General features: G+C 52.3%; 3 protein-coding genes across 3 annotated transcripts in view; all 3 read right to left on the bottom strand.

Annotated features, from left to right (window-relative positions):
* LOC112112486 (zona pellucida sperm-binding protein 3-like) overlaps nt 1–1,352 on the bottom strand; it is a 3,071-nt gene extending 1,719 nt beyond the window's left edge. The window contains exons 1-2 of the mRNA XM_024208422.2: nt 939–1,352; nt 100–218 (exon numbers count right to left, since the gene is read on the bottom strand). Coding sequence (XP_024064190.2) covers nt 100–218; nt 939–1,352 — 533 coding nt within the window. The remainder of the gene's footprint in view (nt 1–99; nt 219–938) is intronic.
* Nucleotides 1,353–6,786: 5,434 nt separating this feature from the next.
* On the bottom strand, nt 6,787–9,925 carry LOC112112485 (zona pellucida sperm-binding protein 3-like). Its single transcript, XM_026648445.1, has 9 exons — nt 9,512–9,925; nt 8,647–8,765; nt 8,454–8,557; nt 8,195–8,372; nt 7,997–8,117; nt 7,803–7,894; nt 7,575–7,717; nt 7,304–7,429; nt 6,787–6,893 (listed from the first exon to the last, which is right to left on the bottom strand). The coding sequence occupies exons 1-9, from the start codon at nt 9,923–9,925 to the stop codon at nt 6,787–6,789; spliced, it is 1,404 nt and encodes a 467-aa protein (XP_026504230.1).
* A 4,371-nt stretch (nt 9,926–14,296) lies between these two features.
* Nucleotides 14,297–17,432, bottom strand: LOC112112490 (zona pellucida sperm-binding protein 3-like). The gene is made up of 9 exons (XM_026648444.1): nt 17,019–17,432; nt 16,266–16,384; nt 16,072–16,175; nt 15,817–15,994; nt 15,619–15,739; nt 15,417–15,508; nt 15,186–15,328; nt 14,923–15,042; nt 14,297–14,403 (listed from the first exon to the last, which is right to left on the bottom strand). Exons 1-9 carry the CDS (start codon nt 17,430–17,432, stop codon nt 14,297–14,299), a joined length of 1,398 nt encoding a protein of 465 aa, XP_026504229.1.

Raw genomic sequence — 17,432 nt, 5'->3', positions numbered from 1 at the left:
TTGTCCTTCCTGTGAGAGGAGCAAACCTCAGTCACTGAGCCAGATCCCACAACAGGATCTGAATGGGAGAGAGGGGACCTGAGCATCTCAGACACTCACCTGGGGTAGTGACACCCAATAGGAATCACAGCCGGATTGGTTCTCAGGATCACTGGATTGCTGGCAGGGGTGGGGTTATAGTTCAGGCTTGTGCTGTAAACTAGGGAGTCTGGGGTCATCTGGGAAGAACCAGACATGGAAGGGTTAACACTAGTATACATGGCATTGGAAAAGCCATTGAGAGGAGCTTGAGAACAAGCCTCAGCCAGAAAGAAACAAGACCTAAGTTTTCCAACAAGTGCCTAGTCAACTGGGAACTTCAGAGCTCAGTCTGCTAGAGCAGCCATCAGAATACTAGAGCCACAGTAGTGCCATTTTGGACAACTACTCACAAGTTTCCTCTGTGCACATTGTGAAAGAATCAGACAACCCCCCCCCCCCCCCCCCCCCCAGTATAATCTGTTAACTGCATTCAGGTAAGTTTTGACCACTGTTTCAGTAAGCCAGGTGTCTATTCCTCTCTCTCCCTTACAGCCTATGTAGAGCTCAGCCAAACACCAATCAATATATTCAGTTGAGTGGCCCAGTCTGTAGAGTCTCCAGACAGACTTTGAACAGGGGTGGCTCAGTCAGACTTTACTTCTGGACACCAGACCACCCTCTTCAGGCACCACTCGTGAGCCTGCTCCAGGAGCTGAGCAGGGCAGAATTCTTTGACTGGTGCATGAAATTGGAGGCTAGGAAGAGGCACCCAGGAAAAACCAGGAGCTTGTCAATGACAGGAACAAACATTGCACCCACTGTTCCCTCCCCCCCCCCGCATTTTTAACCCTATTAGACAAGATAGGGGCAGTGATGCTAGGGATCAGTATGGGCACCTGGCTTGCCTGAATCCTTACCTGCAAGGTGCTGCCACATTCATGGAGCCCAGCTGTAAAAGTCACTGTGTTCTCCGCAGCATTAAGGGACGTGTACTGGCAGGCAGCTGGACCAAGGCTCAGGTCAGCAGCTTTGATCAGTCGCCCTGTCCCAAACAGATCCCTGTGCACAGTGATCACCATCTGAGCCTCCTCACACTGCAGTATGACAGGCTGCAGTGGGGACACAGCCCTGGGCTGGGAAGCATCAACTCGAGCCCAGGGGTAGGGCTGGGCAAGAGAGGGCACATGGGCATTTCTGTGAGGGGGCTGAGCCCTGGGGGTGGGTCTCCAGATGGCTGAGTCTCTCCTAGAGAAATCCCAGGGATTGTAACCAGTCACCCCACTGACCACCCAGCACAGGAGAGCAAAGCCCAGGCTGCTTCTATATCCCATCCTGCCTGCTTGCAGCAAACCCTACATGGATGAAAACTGCTGCTCTGGGCCCTTTATACCCTGCAGCTAAAGGCAGCCCACAGCTGGCCCAGGTAATTAACACGCCCCCCTAATCTGCAGGCAGCTGGGGCCCAATCACACCTGCTGCTCACACCCTGGAGCAAGGAAATGGGAGGACCAATGGGAATCTGCCCCACCTGTTGGTCAGTTCATCAGCTGCAGTTTGGGAAATTCCTGCTCTGTTTCATTCAATGGAAGGCTAAGGGTGGGCTCCACCACAAAGGGACCCAGGCCCCTCAATCCCAGATTTAGGCCTATAAATCCTGGGTTTGGCTCCACTGTGATCCACAAACTACACAGTGAACTTCGTAGGTGCCTAAATTCACTCAGCAGCACCTAAGTTTTTACAGTATAAATTTCCCTTTTTGCCCGCGTTTCAGCCTCTGGGTACGTGCACAGCTGCCTCCCTCTAGGAGTCCAGACACCTATCTCCCACCTAAGCCCAGAGTGATCCATGAGCCAGGGGAAGTTAGTCGTTTGGCTGCCTAAGTCGCATGTTGGCCCCAATCCACTGGGTGTGCTGCCTACTGGCTTGGGCCCCACTCACAATTCCACTAGAGCAGAACATGGTGTCCACCTCAGAGCTTTTAGCCCAGTGGTTAGAGCATTTACCTGGAATGTGGGAGACCTAGGTTTGATTCCCCCTCTCTTCTGTGGGGGAGAGAAAGGATATGAACAGGGATCTCTCAGAAGAATGCTTGAACCACTGAGCTAGGGGGCATTCTGATGCTTGGCTTCCTCCTGCTCTCCCATTCAAGCTGTTCTGTTGTGGATAAATAATGAAAAGGGACCAGACCCCAGTGCTCCCACCTCCCACTGGGCTACAGCAGCATTCCCGGTCACTTGCTCTCTCAGTCTGGCTCAACGACTGTTCCATTGTGGATAAGTGCGAAACTGAAATCTGTTCAAGGAGAAATTTGTGTCCTCTCTAATATCCACATAACTAGCCAGATGAGTTCCAAAACTGGTGTTCTCGTTCCAGGGTTGGGGTGGAGTTTGCGGGGTTGAGTTGTTTTCCCCAATGTGTTCCTCACATCTGCCCCCATTTCTCCCCTCCCCCAGAATGGTTTCTTTTTCAAAGCCAAGAGAAGGCCTGGGCCACCTGTGCTCGCCTTGTTTCCCAAGAAGGGAGATCCCCGCAACCTTAGGAATTGGCATCCCATCTCGCTCCTCAGCATGGACTAGAAAGTCGTAGCAAAGGCCATCTCACTGTGGCTGGGGTCCCGTGCTGGTGGATCTGGTCCACCCTGACGAGACATACACCATCCTGAGCTGGACCATCCTCGATAACCTGTACTTGGTCCGGGACCTCTTGGAGCTGGGGTGTAGGGATGGTCTGTCGTTCGACCTCCTGTTTCTAGACCAGCAGAGGGTGTTCGACCGGATGGACCACAGGTATCTCCTGGGCACTCTGCGAGCCTTCGGTTTCGGGCCCTAGTTTGTGGAGTTTCTTCAGGTGCTGTACGCTTCCTCGGAGTGTCTGGTCAAGCTCAACTGGACCCTGACTGAGCTGGTCAGCTTCGGGCGAGGGGTGCGCCAGGGGTGTCCACTGTCGGATCAGCTGTATGCCCTGGCGATCGAGCTCTTCCTTTGTCTGCTCCACCGGAAGTTGAAGGGGTTGGTGCAGCGAGAGCCAGAGTTGCGGCTGGTCTTGTTGGCATACGCCGACAACGTGCTCCTTGCAGTCCAGGACCCGGGCGACCTGGTGCGGGTGGAGGTTTGCCAGGCCATCTACTTGGCAGCCTCCTCTGCCTGGGTCAACTGAGTCAAGAGCTCTGGTCTAGTGGTTGGGGACAGGTGGCATGCAAGCTTCGCCCCACTGCGCTTCAGGCCATCCGGTAGGGCACGGATCCGCTGCTCTATCTCAGCATTTACCTTTCTGCCACGCATCCGTCTCTGCTGGAGAACTGGCAAGGTTTAGAGGGCAGGGTATCAGAGCGGCTGCAGAGGTGGATGGAACTACTCCAAGGGAAGGCACTGGTATTGAACCAACTAGTACTGTCCATGCTCTGGCACTGGCTCAACACCCTGGTCCCGGCCCTGAGTTTCCTGGCCAACCTCCGGAAGCTGGTTCTGGAGTTCTTTTGGCCAGGACTGCACTGGGTCTTTGCACAGGTTCTCCACCTTGCCCTGGAGGAGGGAGGACAGGGCCTAAAGTCCTCAGGTCCACATCTTCCGCCTCTAGGCCCTGCAGAGGCTCCTTTATGGTGCAGGTAGCCTGGGGTGGAGCATACTGGCGCACGCCTTCCTGCGCCGCTTCCGAGGGCTCCAATATGACCAGCAGCTCCTTTATCTCCATCTGAGAGGTCTTCCGTGAGACCTCTCTGGGCTGCCGGTCTTCTACTAGGACCTCCTCTAGACCTGGAAACTGGTCTCGGTGACTAGGTCCATGGCGGCCACCGAGCGGGCGGATCTCCTCACAGTGCCCCTGCTACACGACCCCCAGCTCCATGTGCAGGTGGCAGAGTCCCCCTCGGTGCGACAGAGGCTGGTCCTGGCAGAAGTCACCAGAGTCGGAGACCTCCTGTACTGTGACTGGGGAGACTGTCTGGATCCCCTGATGCTCACCCAGCGCGTGGGGCTCTCTAGCCCTCATACTCCCCGGTGCGTACTTCAGGAGGTGAGGGCTGCTCTACCGCCCACTGCTCGGGCTTATCTCGACAGGGTCCTGCAGGAGGGCGCTCCCCGCCCACCCTACACCCCAGGTCCTCCAGACCTTTTCCCTAGGCCTCTGCCCCGTGGACCTACCCGGCCATCCCACCCCTTCACCGAGAGCCGGCTGCACAACTTGCAGCCTGTTCACTTCCAGACCGCGTCGAGGAAATATCTGTACATGCTCGTGCTCCACACTCTTCACATCCTCACCTTTGTGTCCCGCTCTGACATGAAGTGGCAAGACCTCCTACCACCTTTGAAGGGTGAGGAACCCCGGTGGGCCAGCCTATACTCCACCCTGGTCCCGAGGCCTGCTGGGGATGTCAGTTGGCGGCTCCTTCATGGAGCCGTGAGCATAGGCATGTTCTTGGCGCAGTTCGCCCCCCTCCTGGACACCTGCCCCTTTTGCGGCATGAGGGAGACCCTGGCACACGTGTAACTGGAGTGCTCCAGGTTGCAGCCCCTATTCCGGCTCCTCTTAGATATCCTATTGCATTTTTGGCTGCACTTTTCCCCTCACCTCTTTATCTATGCACTCCCTATCTGTGGCCCCACAAAGTCGCGGGAATTCCTTGTCAGCCTCCTCCTAGCGCTGGCCAAAATGGCCATCTACAAGACCAGAGAGAGGAGGTTGGCTGACGGGGTTTCCTGGTACTGTAGGGTTTATTTCCAATCCTCTGTCCGCTCATGTATCCGGGCAGAGTTCCTCTGAGCGGCGTCCGCTGGCTCCTTGACACTTTCGAGGAGCAGTGGGCGCTGTCCGGGGTTCTCTGCTCGGTGTCCCCATCAGGTTCCCTTCATTTAGCCCTGTGACCTCACACCCATCCCTGTTATATCTTTAGTTGTCCCCTGTAATTACTTGAGATCCCGGACCTTGTGGATCCTCCCCTTAGGCTGCCTCAGGTATGAGGGATCCTTGCCTGTGCCAGCTGGGTGTTAACTCCCCAATGCAACCAGCCCCTCAGCCCCTCAAGCATTCTTCTCTGGGCTAGCCCAGCCCTGTCTTTTGCCTTGCAGGTTGACAATCAATGCACCCCAGGCTTCAAGTCCCTTCAAAGTGGCCCCCTGTGGAGTCCAGCCCCGATCACTGAATACCCACAGAAATCCCAGATCCTCTGTTTCCAGAGGAACAGCGCATCCCCATTTACCAGTATGGCCTTAGCTCACCGCTCTTGTATCACACACAGCACTTCAGCTCAATTCTAAAGCAAAAGACAGAACAGAGAGTCAAATAGAAACCTGTGTGAGAGCTGGAAACAAATGGCTAGCTATGAAACAAAATCATAACTCACATTCCAGAGCCTACACTTAACTAACAAGTTATCCTCCAGTCTAGAAAAGTGTCTTTCACCCAAGTTCCCTCCAACATTTTCAGCCAAGCGTGGCGAGACCCCTTTTTCATGACGCCAACTCGCTGTCAGTTTACTTCCTAGGCACCTGATATGTTGGGGTCTCTTTTTGCCCCTCAAATATACCAGAATGTCCCTTTGATGTTTACCTATAGCTAGGATTCCCCCTCCAATGTTGACTTCTTCCTTTTAGTTTCTTTCTGAAGTCTCTGCCAGCTCCTCATTAGCATTTGACTTAGACGTTGTATGACATACAACACACAATGGTCCACCATGGAGATAAGCATCGCCCACCACTCCTGTCTGCAGGACAGTCTCAAGACCCACTACCTTTGAGAGGCCTGCTTTATCTACATGGCCCACAGAGCCTAATTTTCAGTGCTCCTTGCATATGTCCCATACCTACATCTCACAATGGTTATGATGACCAGTGTGACCCGGGGTTTCATTAGAGAACTTACATGATGTTCTCTTGGTGAACCCAGGAGGTCCCTGTGCCCCTGTGTCTCCCAGTGCCCTCTGCCAGTTGGCATCATGAGGTTCTTGGGTCACAGGTACCCCTGTGACAATCTAGTGGCCAGATCTGATCCACACACAGCTACAGGAGAGATGTTTGTTCAAACAACATGCTGTCATGCAGGAGGGTGGGATATGTTCTATACAGTGGTACAGAGAGCAAAGCCCTTTAGACTTGGGTTTGAGTAGAGGCTGCCCTGGGTGTATGATCAGTGTGGAACAGGGTTCATTGATCTAAAGGTCATGCCCCAGAGCATGAGCAGAAACTGGAAGATTTTTTTAGACCATCTTTGCCTAGGCCCTGTGGTACCAGTAGAAGGGTGGCCTACACCACCATATCTAACTTAAGCCCAAAGAATTCACAGCAGAGGTGATTTCAGTCTATGGTAAGAAGAACTTGGCTTCTCACTTTAAACAGAAGTATCAGGGGGAAGTTATCCTAGAGCATCACCCAAGTCTAGTAATGGAATCAGGAGGAACTCTCATTGAGTCTGTTTCACTCAGAGGGCACAGTGGCTAGGGAAAATGTGTGTTCTCTCTAGTGCTAGAGCCCTGTAATGGGTACAGCTGCCAGGTCAGAAGGAGGGAAATGCCCCTGCCATTTGCTTATGAGAGATGCCAGCCATTTGACTCTTGGAACCTGAAGGTAGCAAGCTCTGCTTTCTTCACCCTCACATGATCTCTCCTTGTGGAGCCCATTGGTGTGTCCATGATGTGGTTGGTGCATCAACCACACCATTTCCTTCCCCACAGAAGGGAAGGCATCTCCCTTGCCCCTTAAGAATAAGTCATGGACCAGACTCAATTTACTGAATTTATTTACATTAGACAGAAGGTACAAGACAGGTGACTGCTCAGGCACTAGAACGGCTGCATCTTCTGTATACAAATATCCCCAGAGTAATGAAGGCCAGTGCAATGGCAGCTGCCACAGAGATCAGCCCAGCTGTAGAAGAGAATCCTACAAGAGGAAGAACACATTGTTAAAACGGCAAGTAGTTGCTTTTCCAGCTACCTCTCCAAAAATCCACCACGGACTTGCTGGGTACATTAGTGAAGGCCACAGTTAATAAAGTGGTGGTGGTGGGGGGACAGAGAATATATTTGAGCTATATTGAAGGGTTGTGTTTTTTGAAGTGGTTGCAGGTCTCAGGCACAACTGGTTTCCCAGCAGATGAGCCCAGGCTGCAATGTTTGACTGGCTCTGGTTGGACCATCTCAACACCCCCTCCTTGGACTAAGGGATTCTTACAGCTGAATTTGCAAGACCCATTTCTTCCATCCTTTAGATCAACTTTTCCAAGCCAACCTAATGTAGATTAGTAAGTGACAATAGAGGCACCATGTGACTTGTTCAGTAGAACTAGTTACCCTCTGAGGCGGAGTTCTCTGCTTCCATTTGATCAGTTGAGACATCCCTGGATCCTCGATAAGCATCGAAGATGAATAGGGGTCCTACCACAACATCAGCCTCAGCTTCCCTCACGAAGGGGTCACCTGTATTGGGGAAAAGAAGCACTGCTAGAGCACCAATACATGTCAGGTTAGTCTCATCCATCCCATTTTGGGTGGAAGATCCCCTAGGAACAGTCTGTTGGAGTAAGCCAGACGTCTTCCCAGGTGAAGTGGGCGCAGAACCTACCATGCCTGGAGGCCACATCTCTCTGGAAGCGCCTCCCTGGCCATCTGTCCAGAGGCCTGACTCTCCCAGACTGTCCAGCCAGCCCACAGTTCCCAGTCTCACAGCACCTGCAGATGTCTCTGGTGCCTTCCACTGGAGACCAGCTGCAACAGAACAGGAACAATCTACAGTGAAGTGTTCTGTTCTAGGCTGCCTATCACTCCCCTGGTGGGGTTCTAGTCTACTCACATGTTGCCTGCTTTGTTGAAGGAACAAGCCTTGTTCAAGGGATCTGGGGCTTGCTCAGCTGCAGTGACTTTCAGATGGCAGGTGATGTAGATCTGGAGGGGAAGTGGGAAGAGGGGTTAGGACCATCCCAGGGGACACTAACACCTGCTTAGCCTCAGGGGAAGTCAACTTGGAGCAGAAATCTGGGAGCTCACCAAGTTGCTGGCATCTCCTGCAAACCTGAACACATCCACCATGAACTGCAGTGTGTCCTGCCTTGGCCTGGGGGATATGAAGGCTGAGGTGGTGTCATCTGATCTCCCATCCACCAGGCATCTAGACACAAGAGTCAAGGGTCAGTGAGAGTCCCTGATCAGTCTTGTTTTAGACTAGAAAGGGCTCCCAGCTCTTACCCATTGAAGTCAATGACAGCATAGCGGGGAGAGGAGTCCCTGTCTGGGGTCAGGGTGGCCACACAGCTGTCCACAAAGAGCCTCAGAGCCACATGGTTCCCAGTGTGGACATCAGCTTGGATATGCATGACCTCCCCCAGCTGGAATCCATTGGAGGGTCTCTCAGCACTCCAGTCATCTGGAAGGCAAGTTCACAGTGAGCAGGACAGACAGGCAGGGCTGGACTTGGCTCTCCTGAAGGCTCCTCCCACCCACTTACCATTCATCAGGTGCAGGGAGAAACCCAGCCTCTCCTCAGCAGACAGGGTGGAACTGAAGGGAACCCATGTGGGCTTGATGGCTTTACTGCTCACATTGTCCTTCCTGTGAGAGGAGCAAACCTCAGTCACTGAACCAGATCCCACAAGAGGGACTGAATGGGAGGGAGGGATCTGAGTATCTCAGTCGCTCACCTGGGATAGTGACACTCAATGGGAATCACAGCTGGATTGGTTCTCAGGATCACTGGGTTGCTGGCAGGGGTGGGGTTATAGTTCAGGCTTGTGCTGTAAACAAGGGAGTCTGGGGTCATCTGGGAAGAACCAGACATGGAAGGGTTAACACTAGACTACATGGCATTTGAAAGTTACTTAAGATAAGCCCAAGAACAAGCCTCAGCCAGATGGAAACAAGAGCTCAAGTCTTCAAACAAGTGCCCCGTCAACTGGCAACTGCCTTTGGAAGGGCTGGACACTAGAAGCAGGAGGATTGCAGAGCTCAGTCTGCTAGAACAGCCTTAGGAATACTAGAGCCACTGTAGTGCCATTTTACACAGCTCTACCTCACTAGGTTCCTCTGTGCAGGTTGTGAAGGAATATCAGACAGTAAAACCCCCAGGTTTAACCTATTAGCTTCTTTAGGTGAATTTTGACCAGGGATTTAAGGAAGCCAATTGTCTGTCCCTTTCCCTCCTACAGCTTATGTGGAGCTCAGGCTAACACCAACCAATGTATTCAGTTGAGTGGTCCTGTCTGTAGAGTCTCCAGACAAGCTTTCAACAGGGGTGTCCAGAAGTAAAGTCTGTCTGAGCCACCAGACCACCCGCTTCAGGCTTCACTCATGAGCCTGCTTTAGGAGCCAAGCTGGGCAGAAGTCTATGACTGGTGCATGAGATTGGAGGCTAGGAAGAAGAACCCAGGAAAAACAGGGAGCTTGTCAATGACAGGAACAAAATGCCACCCACTGTTTTCTCCCCCACCCCATTTTAACCCCATCAGACAAGACAGGGGCAGTGATGCTAGGGATCAGTAGGGGCTCCTGGTGTGCATGAATCCTTACCTGCAAGGTGCTGCCACATTCATGGAGCCCAGCTGTAAAAGTCACTGTGTTCTCTGCAGCATTAAGGGACCTGTACTGGCAGGTGGCCGGGCCAAGGCTCAGGTCAGAAGCTTTGATCAGTCGCCCCGTCCCAAACAGATCCCTGTGCACAGTGATCACCATCTGAGCCTCCTCACACTGCACTGTGACAGGCTGCAGCAGGGACACAGCCCTGAGCTGGGAAGAATCAACCCGAGCCCAGGGGTAGGGCTGGGCAAGAGAGGGCACATGGGCTCTTCTGCGAGGGGGCTCAGCCCTGGGGGTGGGTCTCCACATGGCTGAGTCTCTCCTAGAGAAATCCCAGGGATTGTAACCAGTCACCCCACTGACCACCCAGCACAGGAGAGCAAAGCCCAGGCTGCTTCTTTGTCCCATCCTGCCTGCTTGCAGCAAACCCAGTATAGAGGGAAACTGCTGCTCTGGGGCCTTTATACCCTGACCTAGAGCCAGGTGACAGCTGACCCAGGTAATTAACACCCTCCCCTAATCTGCAGTCAGCTGGGGCCCAATCACACCCACTGCCCACACTGTGGACCAGGGAAATAGGAGGACCAATGGGAATCAGCCCCACCTGTTGGTCAGTTCATCAGCTGCAGTTTAGGAAATTCCTGCCCTGTTTCATTCAATGGAAGGCTAAGGGTGGGCTCCACCACAAAGGGACCCAGGACCCTCAATCCCAGATTTAGACCTGTAAATCCTGGGTTTGGTTCCACCGTGATTAGCAAACCACACTCAGTGGTTTGAGTATTGGCCTGTTAAACCCAGGGTTGTGAGCTCAATCCTTGAGGGGGCCACTTAGGGATCTGGGGCAAAATCAGTCCTGCTAGTGAAGGCAGGGGACTGGACTCAATGACCTTTCAGGGTCCCTTCCAGTTCTATGAGATAGGTATATCTAACTCCATACGTGCCTAAATTCACTCAGCAGCACCTAAGTTTTTACAGTATAAAGTTCCTTAGGTGCCCATGTTTCAGCCTCTGGGCACGTGCACAGCTGCCTCCCTCTAAGAGTCTGGGCACCTATCTCCCACCTAAGCCCAGAGCAATCCATGAGGTTTGTTTTTCAAAGCCAAGAGAGGGTCTGTCCTGGGGGGAAAATCCATGTGAAACTGAGATTCCTGGGACAGGGACTGACACACTTCTCAGGGCAGCCAGGGCTGTGCGTCACCTAGTTGCCACCTGTCTCCAGTATGAGGGAGCCTTGCCTGTGTTAGCTCCCCAATGCAACCAGCCCCTCAGCCCCTACAGCATTCTTCTCTGGGCTAGCCCAGCCCTGTCTTTTGCCTTGCAGGTTGACAAGCAATGCACCCCGGGCTTCAAGTCCCTTCAAAGTGGCCCCCTGTGGGGTTCAGCCCCGATCACTGGATATCCACAGATACCCAAAGGAACAGCGCACCCTTGTTTACCAGTTTGGCCTTAGCTCACTGCTCTTGTATCACACACAGCACTTCAGCTCAATTCTAAAGCAAAAGGAGATTTATTCTCCAGTCTAGAAAAGTGTCGTCATCCAAGTTCCCTCCAGCATTTTCAGCCAAGCGTGGCTGTGACCCCTTTTTCATAATGCCAACTCGCTGTCAGTTTACTTCCTAGGCACTTGATGTCAAGGTGTCTTTTTGCCCTTCAAATATACCAGAATGCACCTTTGATGTTTGCCTCTAGCTAGGGTTCCCCCTCCAATATTGACTTCTTCCTCTTAGTTTCTTTCTAAAGTCTCTGCCAGCTCCTCATTAGCATTTGACTTAGATGTTGTATGGCATATAATACACAATGGTCATCATGGAGATAAGCATCACCCACCACTCCTGTCTGCAGGACTTTGTCTCAAGACCCACTACCTTTGAGAGGCCTGCTTTATCTACATGGCCCACAGAGCCTAATTTTCAGTGCTCCTTGCATATGTCCCATACCTACATCTCACAATGGTTATGATGACCAGTGTGACCCGGGGTTTCATTAGAGACCTTACATGACGTTCTCTTGGTGAACCCAGGGGGTCCCTGTGCCCCTGTGTCTCCCAGTGCCCTCTGCCAGTTGGCATCATGAGGTTCTTGGGTCATAGGTACCCCTGCGGCAATCTAGTGGCCTGCATCAAGGGCAAGCTCCAAAAGCTAGTCCATATGAAGTTATTCAGGTTTATTTCTGGTTTGATGGAGCAACCAATGGGACTGCTGCGTGCCCTGCATAGAATGACAGTGTGCCCAGAGAGAGACAGACACCTGTTCTCAACACCATACCTGTGGGGAGCCCATGGGATGGCATGCAACTGTTCCATTCCACTGCTGGCTCTTAATATGTATTTGTACCTACAGTGCTAATAACTGATCAAGGCTTCATAGCCCTATACTGGTGCAAGGCAGCTCTCATGCTCCAGCATCTTAGAGCTAAGCTACCTGAGAGGTTACATCATGTTCCTCCTGGGAAAGCTAGGAATAAAACCCAGGTCTCTCCAGATGACCTCAGTCGCAGCCGTGCTGCTGTCTGAAATGAATGCATGGAGGTAATGTGGTTGGTTACCCTTCCTGGGTTTGTAACTGGTCACTAATTTTGACTTAGCCACACTGAACCTCAGAGTCTCCTCCATGAAATGAGGACAGTAATGATTCCTGCTGTTTGTCTAGATACAGCCAACAACATTTGGGAGGGAGAGAAACAAGTTGAGTGCAGAGGAACAAGGTGGATTCGAGGGATGTCAGGGCCTTGGAGCTTCCCAACTGGAGGACCCAGATTTTGGTGGAAGGGCTGGAATTGTGCCAGAGGCAGGGGAAATGTACCTACGGCATGGGAGCTGGATCTCGGCTAGTCAGAGAGGGGACAAGAACAGAGGGGCCATGGGAATATGGGCTGAAAAGCATTGAGAGAAGTGGTCTGATGGTTGAAACACCACCTTGGCACGCAAGAGACCAAGGTTAAGTTCCACACTGTGCCAAAGCCATCCTGGGCAATCTCATGTAATCATCCTGCATGTTAGTCTTTTCCCCGCTTGTGTGAAAGGCGGTCAGCACTCCCCTACCACCCAGGGGTGCTGTTAGGGGCATTTTTATACTGTGTGCAAGGTGCTGACATTAATCAGCCCCCATCACTACCTTTATAGCTCAGAGTCCCTTCCAAGTCTAGGTGCACAGCAAGCCTACAAGGGCCATTGCTCTGAGAGTGCTACATTTGGTTGAGGAAAAAGGGGCTGCTCCTTCCCCACCAGCTTCAATGCCCCACTACAGCATCATATGGCAGAAAGGCTGAATAACCACTGCTGCAGAGAGCTAGTTCTGGGAACATACACCATGCTGCTCCCTATGCTGTCCCTGGGCTTGCTGATAGCATGTCTTGTTTGTGCAGCCCTGGGTGAGATCTGCTCCCCAGACAGTTATAGGAGAGAGGTTATTTGAACAAATGATGTCCTGTCACATAGCAGGGTGGGATGTGTTCTCTACAGTGGTAGAGAGATCAAGATAGTAGAGCCCTTTAGACTTCAGTTTGAGCAGAGTCACCCCAGCTGCATGATCAGTTTGGAGCAGGCCTCACTGATCTGCAGGTCATGGCCCAGAGCACGAGCAGAAACTAGAAGATTTTCTTAGACCGGGGTGGGCAAACAAAGGCCTGCAGGCCACATCCGGCCCATCAGACCTTTTAATCCAGGCCTTGAGCTCTTGCTGGGGAGCAGGGTTGGGGGCCTGCTCTGCCCACCCAGTGATCCCCAACCCCTGACTCAAAACTCCTTGATGAGCACCATGTTCCTGCATGCAGTCACACTGCACAGGCGCAACTAGCATTGCTTACCCAGACTTCACTGTGCTGTTTCCAGAATCAGAACCCTGCCCCTACATGGCAGTGCACCCTATCCCCACAGCACCAGCCTCTGCCCAAACTAGCCAATGATCAAGACCAGCAGCAGCATCACAGGATACCACCCTCCAGACTCTCACAACAGGCCAAGGGCCGCACCCATCCCAGCTAGGGGGCCTAGTATGGTCACCTTGGTGTCACTGCCAGCGGGGCCCCTAGGAGTCCCTGGTACTGCCCCTGAGGAGGTAATTTCAGTCCATGGTGAGAAGAACTTGGCGAGCCTGCTCACCTTACACACAAGGATCAGGGGGAAGTTATCCTAGAGCAGCAGTTCTCAAACTGTGGGTTAGGACCCCAAGTAGGTCATGACCTCATTTTAATGGGGTTGCTAGAGCTGTGGTAGACTGGCTGGGGCTGAAGCCACAGACTGAGCCCTACTGCCCAGGGCCAAAGCCCAAGGGCTTCAGTCCCCCCATCCCCAGGGCTGAGGCCCTTAGGGTTTGACCCCCTGGGCTGGGACAGTAATTGTCATCAGAAGGGGGTTGTGGTACAATGAAGTTTGAGAACTACTGTCCTAGAGCATCACCTAAAGCCAGTCATGGAGTCTGTTTCACTCAGAGGGCACAGGGGCTGGGGGAAATGTGTGTTCTCTCTACTGCTAGAGCCCTGTAATGATTTCAGCTGGACAGTTCAGAAGGAGGGAAATCCCCTGCTATTTGCCTATGAGAGATACCAGCCATTCAACTCTTGGAACCTGAAGGCAGGAAGCTCTGCTCTCTTCACCCTCACATGATCTCTCCTTGTGTAGCCCATTGGTGTGTCCATGATGTGGTATGGTGCAACCACCACACCATTTCCTTCCCCACAGAAGGGAAGGCATCTCCTTTGCCCATTAAGAATAAGTCATGGAGCAGACTCAATTCACTGAATTTATTTACATTAAACAGAAGGTACAAGGCAGGTGACTGCTCAGGCACTAGAACGGCTGCATCTTCTGCATACAAGTATCCCCAGAGTAATGAAGGCCAGTGCAATGGCAGCTGCCATGGAGATCAGCCCAGCTGTAGAAGAGAATCCTATAAAAAAAAAAAAAAAAAAAAATGAACAACAAGTGGTTAAAAGTGCAAATAGTTGCTTTTCCAGCTACCTCTCCAAAAATCCACCACGGACTTGCTGGGTATGTTAGTGAAAGGCACAGTTAATAAAGTTGGGGATTTTATTTGAGCTATATTGAAGGGTTTTGTTTTTTGAAGTGGTTTTTAGCCATACCAATTGGGTAATGTTTACTAGAAGTGGCTTGAGTAGGAGATCAGCACCTGTCTATAAATCCCACTAGATAATAGGTTGCAGGTCTCAGGCCACAACTGGTGTCCCAGCAGATAAGCCCAGGCTGCAATGGGTGACAGTCCTATGTTTGGCTGGCTCTGGTTGGACCACACCCCCCCCCCCCCCCCCCCCCCAAGGGATTCTTACAGCTGACTTTGCAAGACCCATTTCTTCCATCCTTTAGATCAGCTTTTCCAAGCCAACCTAATGTAGATTAATAAGTGACAATAGAGGCACCATGTGACTTGTTTTTCAAAAGTTCTAGTTACCCTCCGAGGCAGCCTTCTCTGCTTCCATTTGATCAGTTGAAAGATCCCTTGATCCTCGATAAGAATCAAAGATGACTAGGGGTCCTACCACAACATCAGCTTCCCTCACCAAGGGGTCACCTGTATTGGGGAGAGAAGCACTACTAGAGAACCAATACACGTCAGGTTAGTCTCATCCATCCCATTTTGGGTGGAAGATCCCCTAGGAACAGTCTGTTGGAGTAAGCCAGACATCTTCCCAGGTGAAGTGGGACAGAACCTACCATGCCTGGAGGCCACATCTCTCTGGAAGCGCCTCCCTGGCCATCTGTCCAGAGGCCTGACTCTCCCAGACTGTCCAGCCAGCCCACAGTTCCCAGTCTCACAGCACCTGCAGATGTCTCTGGTGCCTTCCACTGGAGACCAGCTGCAACAGAACAGGAATAATCATCTACAGTGAAGTGTTCTGTTCTAGGCTGCCTATCACTCCCCTGGTGGGGTTCTAGTCTACTCACATGTTGCCTGCTTTGTTGAAGGAACAAGCCTTGTTCAAGAGATCTGGGGCTTGCTCAGCTGCAGTGACTTTCAGATGGCAGGTGATGTAGATCTGGAGGGGAAGTGGGAAGAGGGGTTAGGACCATCCCAGGGGACACTAACACCAGCTTAGCCTGGGGGGAAGGGGGAGAAATAGCCTTGGAGCAGAAATATGGAGCTCACCAAGTTCCTAGTATCTCCTGCAAACCTGAACACATCCACCATGAACTGCAGCGTGTCCTGCCTGGGACTGGGGGATATGAAGGCTGAGGTGGTGTCATCTGATCTCCCATCCACCAGGCATCTAGACACAAGAGTCAAGAGTCAGTGAGAGTCCCCGATCAGTCTTGTTTTAGACTAGAAAGGGCTCCCAGCTCTTACCCATTGAAGTCAATGACAGCATAGCGGGGAGAGGAGTCCCTGTCTGGGGTCAGGGTGGCCACACAGCTGTCCACAAAGAGCCTCAGAGCCACATGGTTCCCAGTGCTGACATCAGCTTGGATATGCATGACCTCTCCCAGCTGGAATCCATTGGAGGGTCTCTCAGCACTCCAGTCATCTGCAAGGCAAGTTCACAGTGAGCAGGACAAACAGGCAGGGCTAGGCTCAGCTCCCATGAAGTCTCCTCCCACCTACCATTCATCAGGTGCAGGGAGAAACCCAGCCTCTCCTCAGCAGACAGGGTGGAGCTGAAGGGAACCCATGTTGGTTTGATGGCTTTGCTGCTCACATTGTCCTTCCTGTGAGAGGAGCAAACCTCAGTCACTGAACCAGATCCCACAAGAGGGACTGAATGGGAGGGAGGGGACCTGAGCATCTCAGTCACTCACCTGGGATAGTGACACTCAATGGGAATCACAGCTGGATTGGTTCTCAGGATAACTGGGTTGCTGGCAGGGGTGGGGTTATAGTTCAGGCTTGTGCTGTAAACCAGGGAGTCTGGGGACATCTGGAAGGAGGGGACATTGGACAGATTAAGGGGAAGTAGTTAATATTGAGCTTAACAGCTCTCAGCTGAAGACAGTTCTCCAGCCCACAGGAAGTGGGCATGTCTTTCAATAAGTGGTTCCTGCGCTCATTCTGCTGGACCGGCCATCGGAATACTGGAGCTACCATAGTGCCCTCTTTTGCATGACTCTGCTGACTGGTTTCCTCTGTGCCTACTCTAAGGCAAGTGCCATAGAGTAACCCCCAGGTACAACATACTCACACCACTACTCAAATTGAGCTACCAGAGTACAGAAACACATTCAGCTGCCCCCTTCCCACCTACCGTCTTTGCAGAGCTCAGGGAATTCAGGGTGCCAAACTCTGCTTTACTGGCAGTAAAATTCCCTGGCTTGGACTAGGCACAAGTGTCCAGTGGTGAAATCTGACAGAGCCACCACAGCTCCCTCCCCATGCGTGCTCTTTAAGCCTGCTTTTGGAACACATGAAATAATTCTCAACTATAAGGAGACTGGAGACCCCCCAAAAAAGAAATAGCCAGTTGGTCAGTAACTGAGCCAAGGCCCTGCACAGTATTGTTACCCTTTTTAATCCACACAAATAGGAAGCTCCTGGCTTATATGAAGCTGCCTTACCTGCAAGGTGCTGCCACATTCATGGAGCCCAGCTTCAAAGGTCACTGTGTTCTCTGCAGCATTAAGGGACCTGTACCGGCAGGCGGCCGGGCCAAGGCTCAGGTCAGCAGCTTTGATCAGTTGCCCCGTCCCAAACAGATCCCTGTGCACAGTGATCACCATCTGAGCCTCCTCACACTGCACCATGACAGGCTGCAGTGGGGACACAGCCCTGAACTGGGAAGCATCAACTCGAGCCCAGGGGTAGGGCTGGGCAAGAGAGGGCACATGGGCTCTTCTGCGAGGGAGCTCAGCCCCGGGGGTGGGTCTCCAGATGGCTGAGTCTCTCCTAGAGAAATCCCAGGGATTGTAACAGGTCACCCCACTGACCACCCAGCACAGGAGAGCAAAGCCCAGGCTGCCTCTATATCCCAT

This window comes from Terrapene carolina, unplaced genomic scaffold, assembly GCF_002925995.2.
Source record: "Terrapene carolina triunguis isolate 2854851 unplaced genomic scaffold, T_m_triunguis-2.0 Scaffold67, whole genome shotgun sequence".
NCBI classification, from domain to species: domain Eukaryota; kingdom Metazoa; phylum Chordata; order Testudines; family Emydidae; genus Terrapene; species Terrapene triunguis.
The sequence above is the reverse complement of the archived record's forward strand: the minus strand, read 5'-3'. Positions and strand labels throughout refer to the sequence as shown.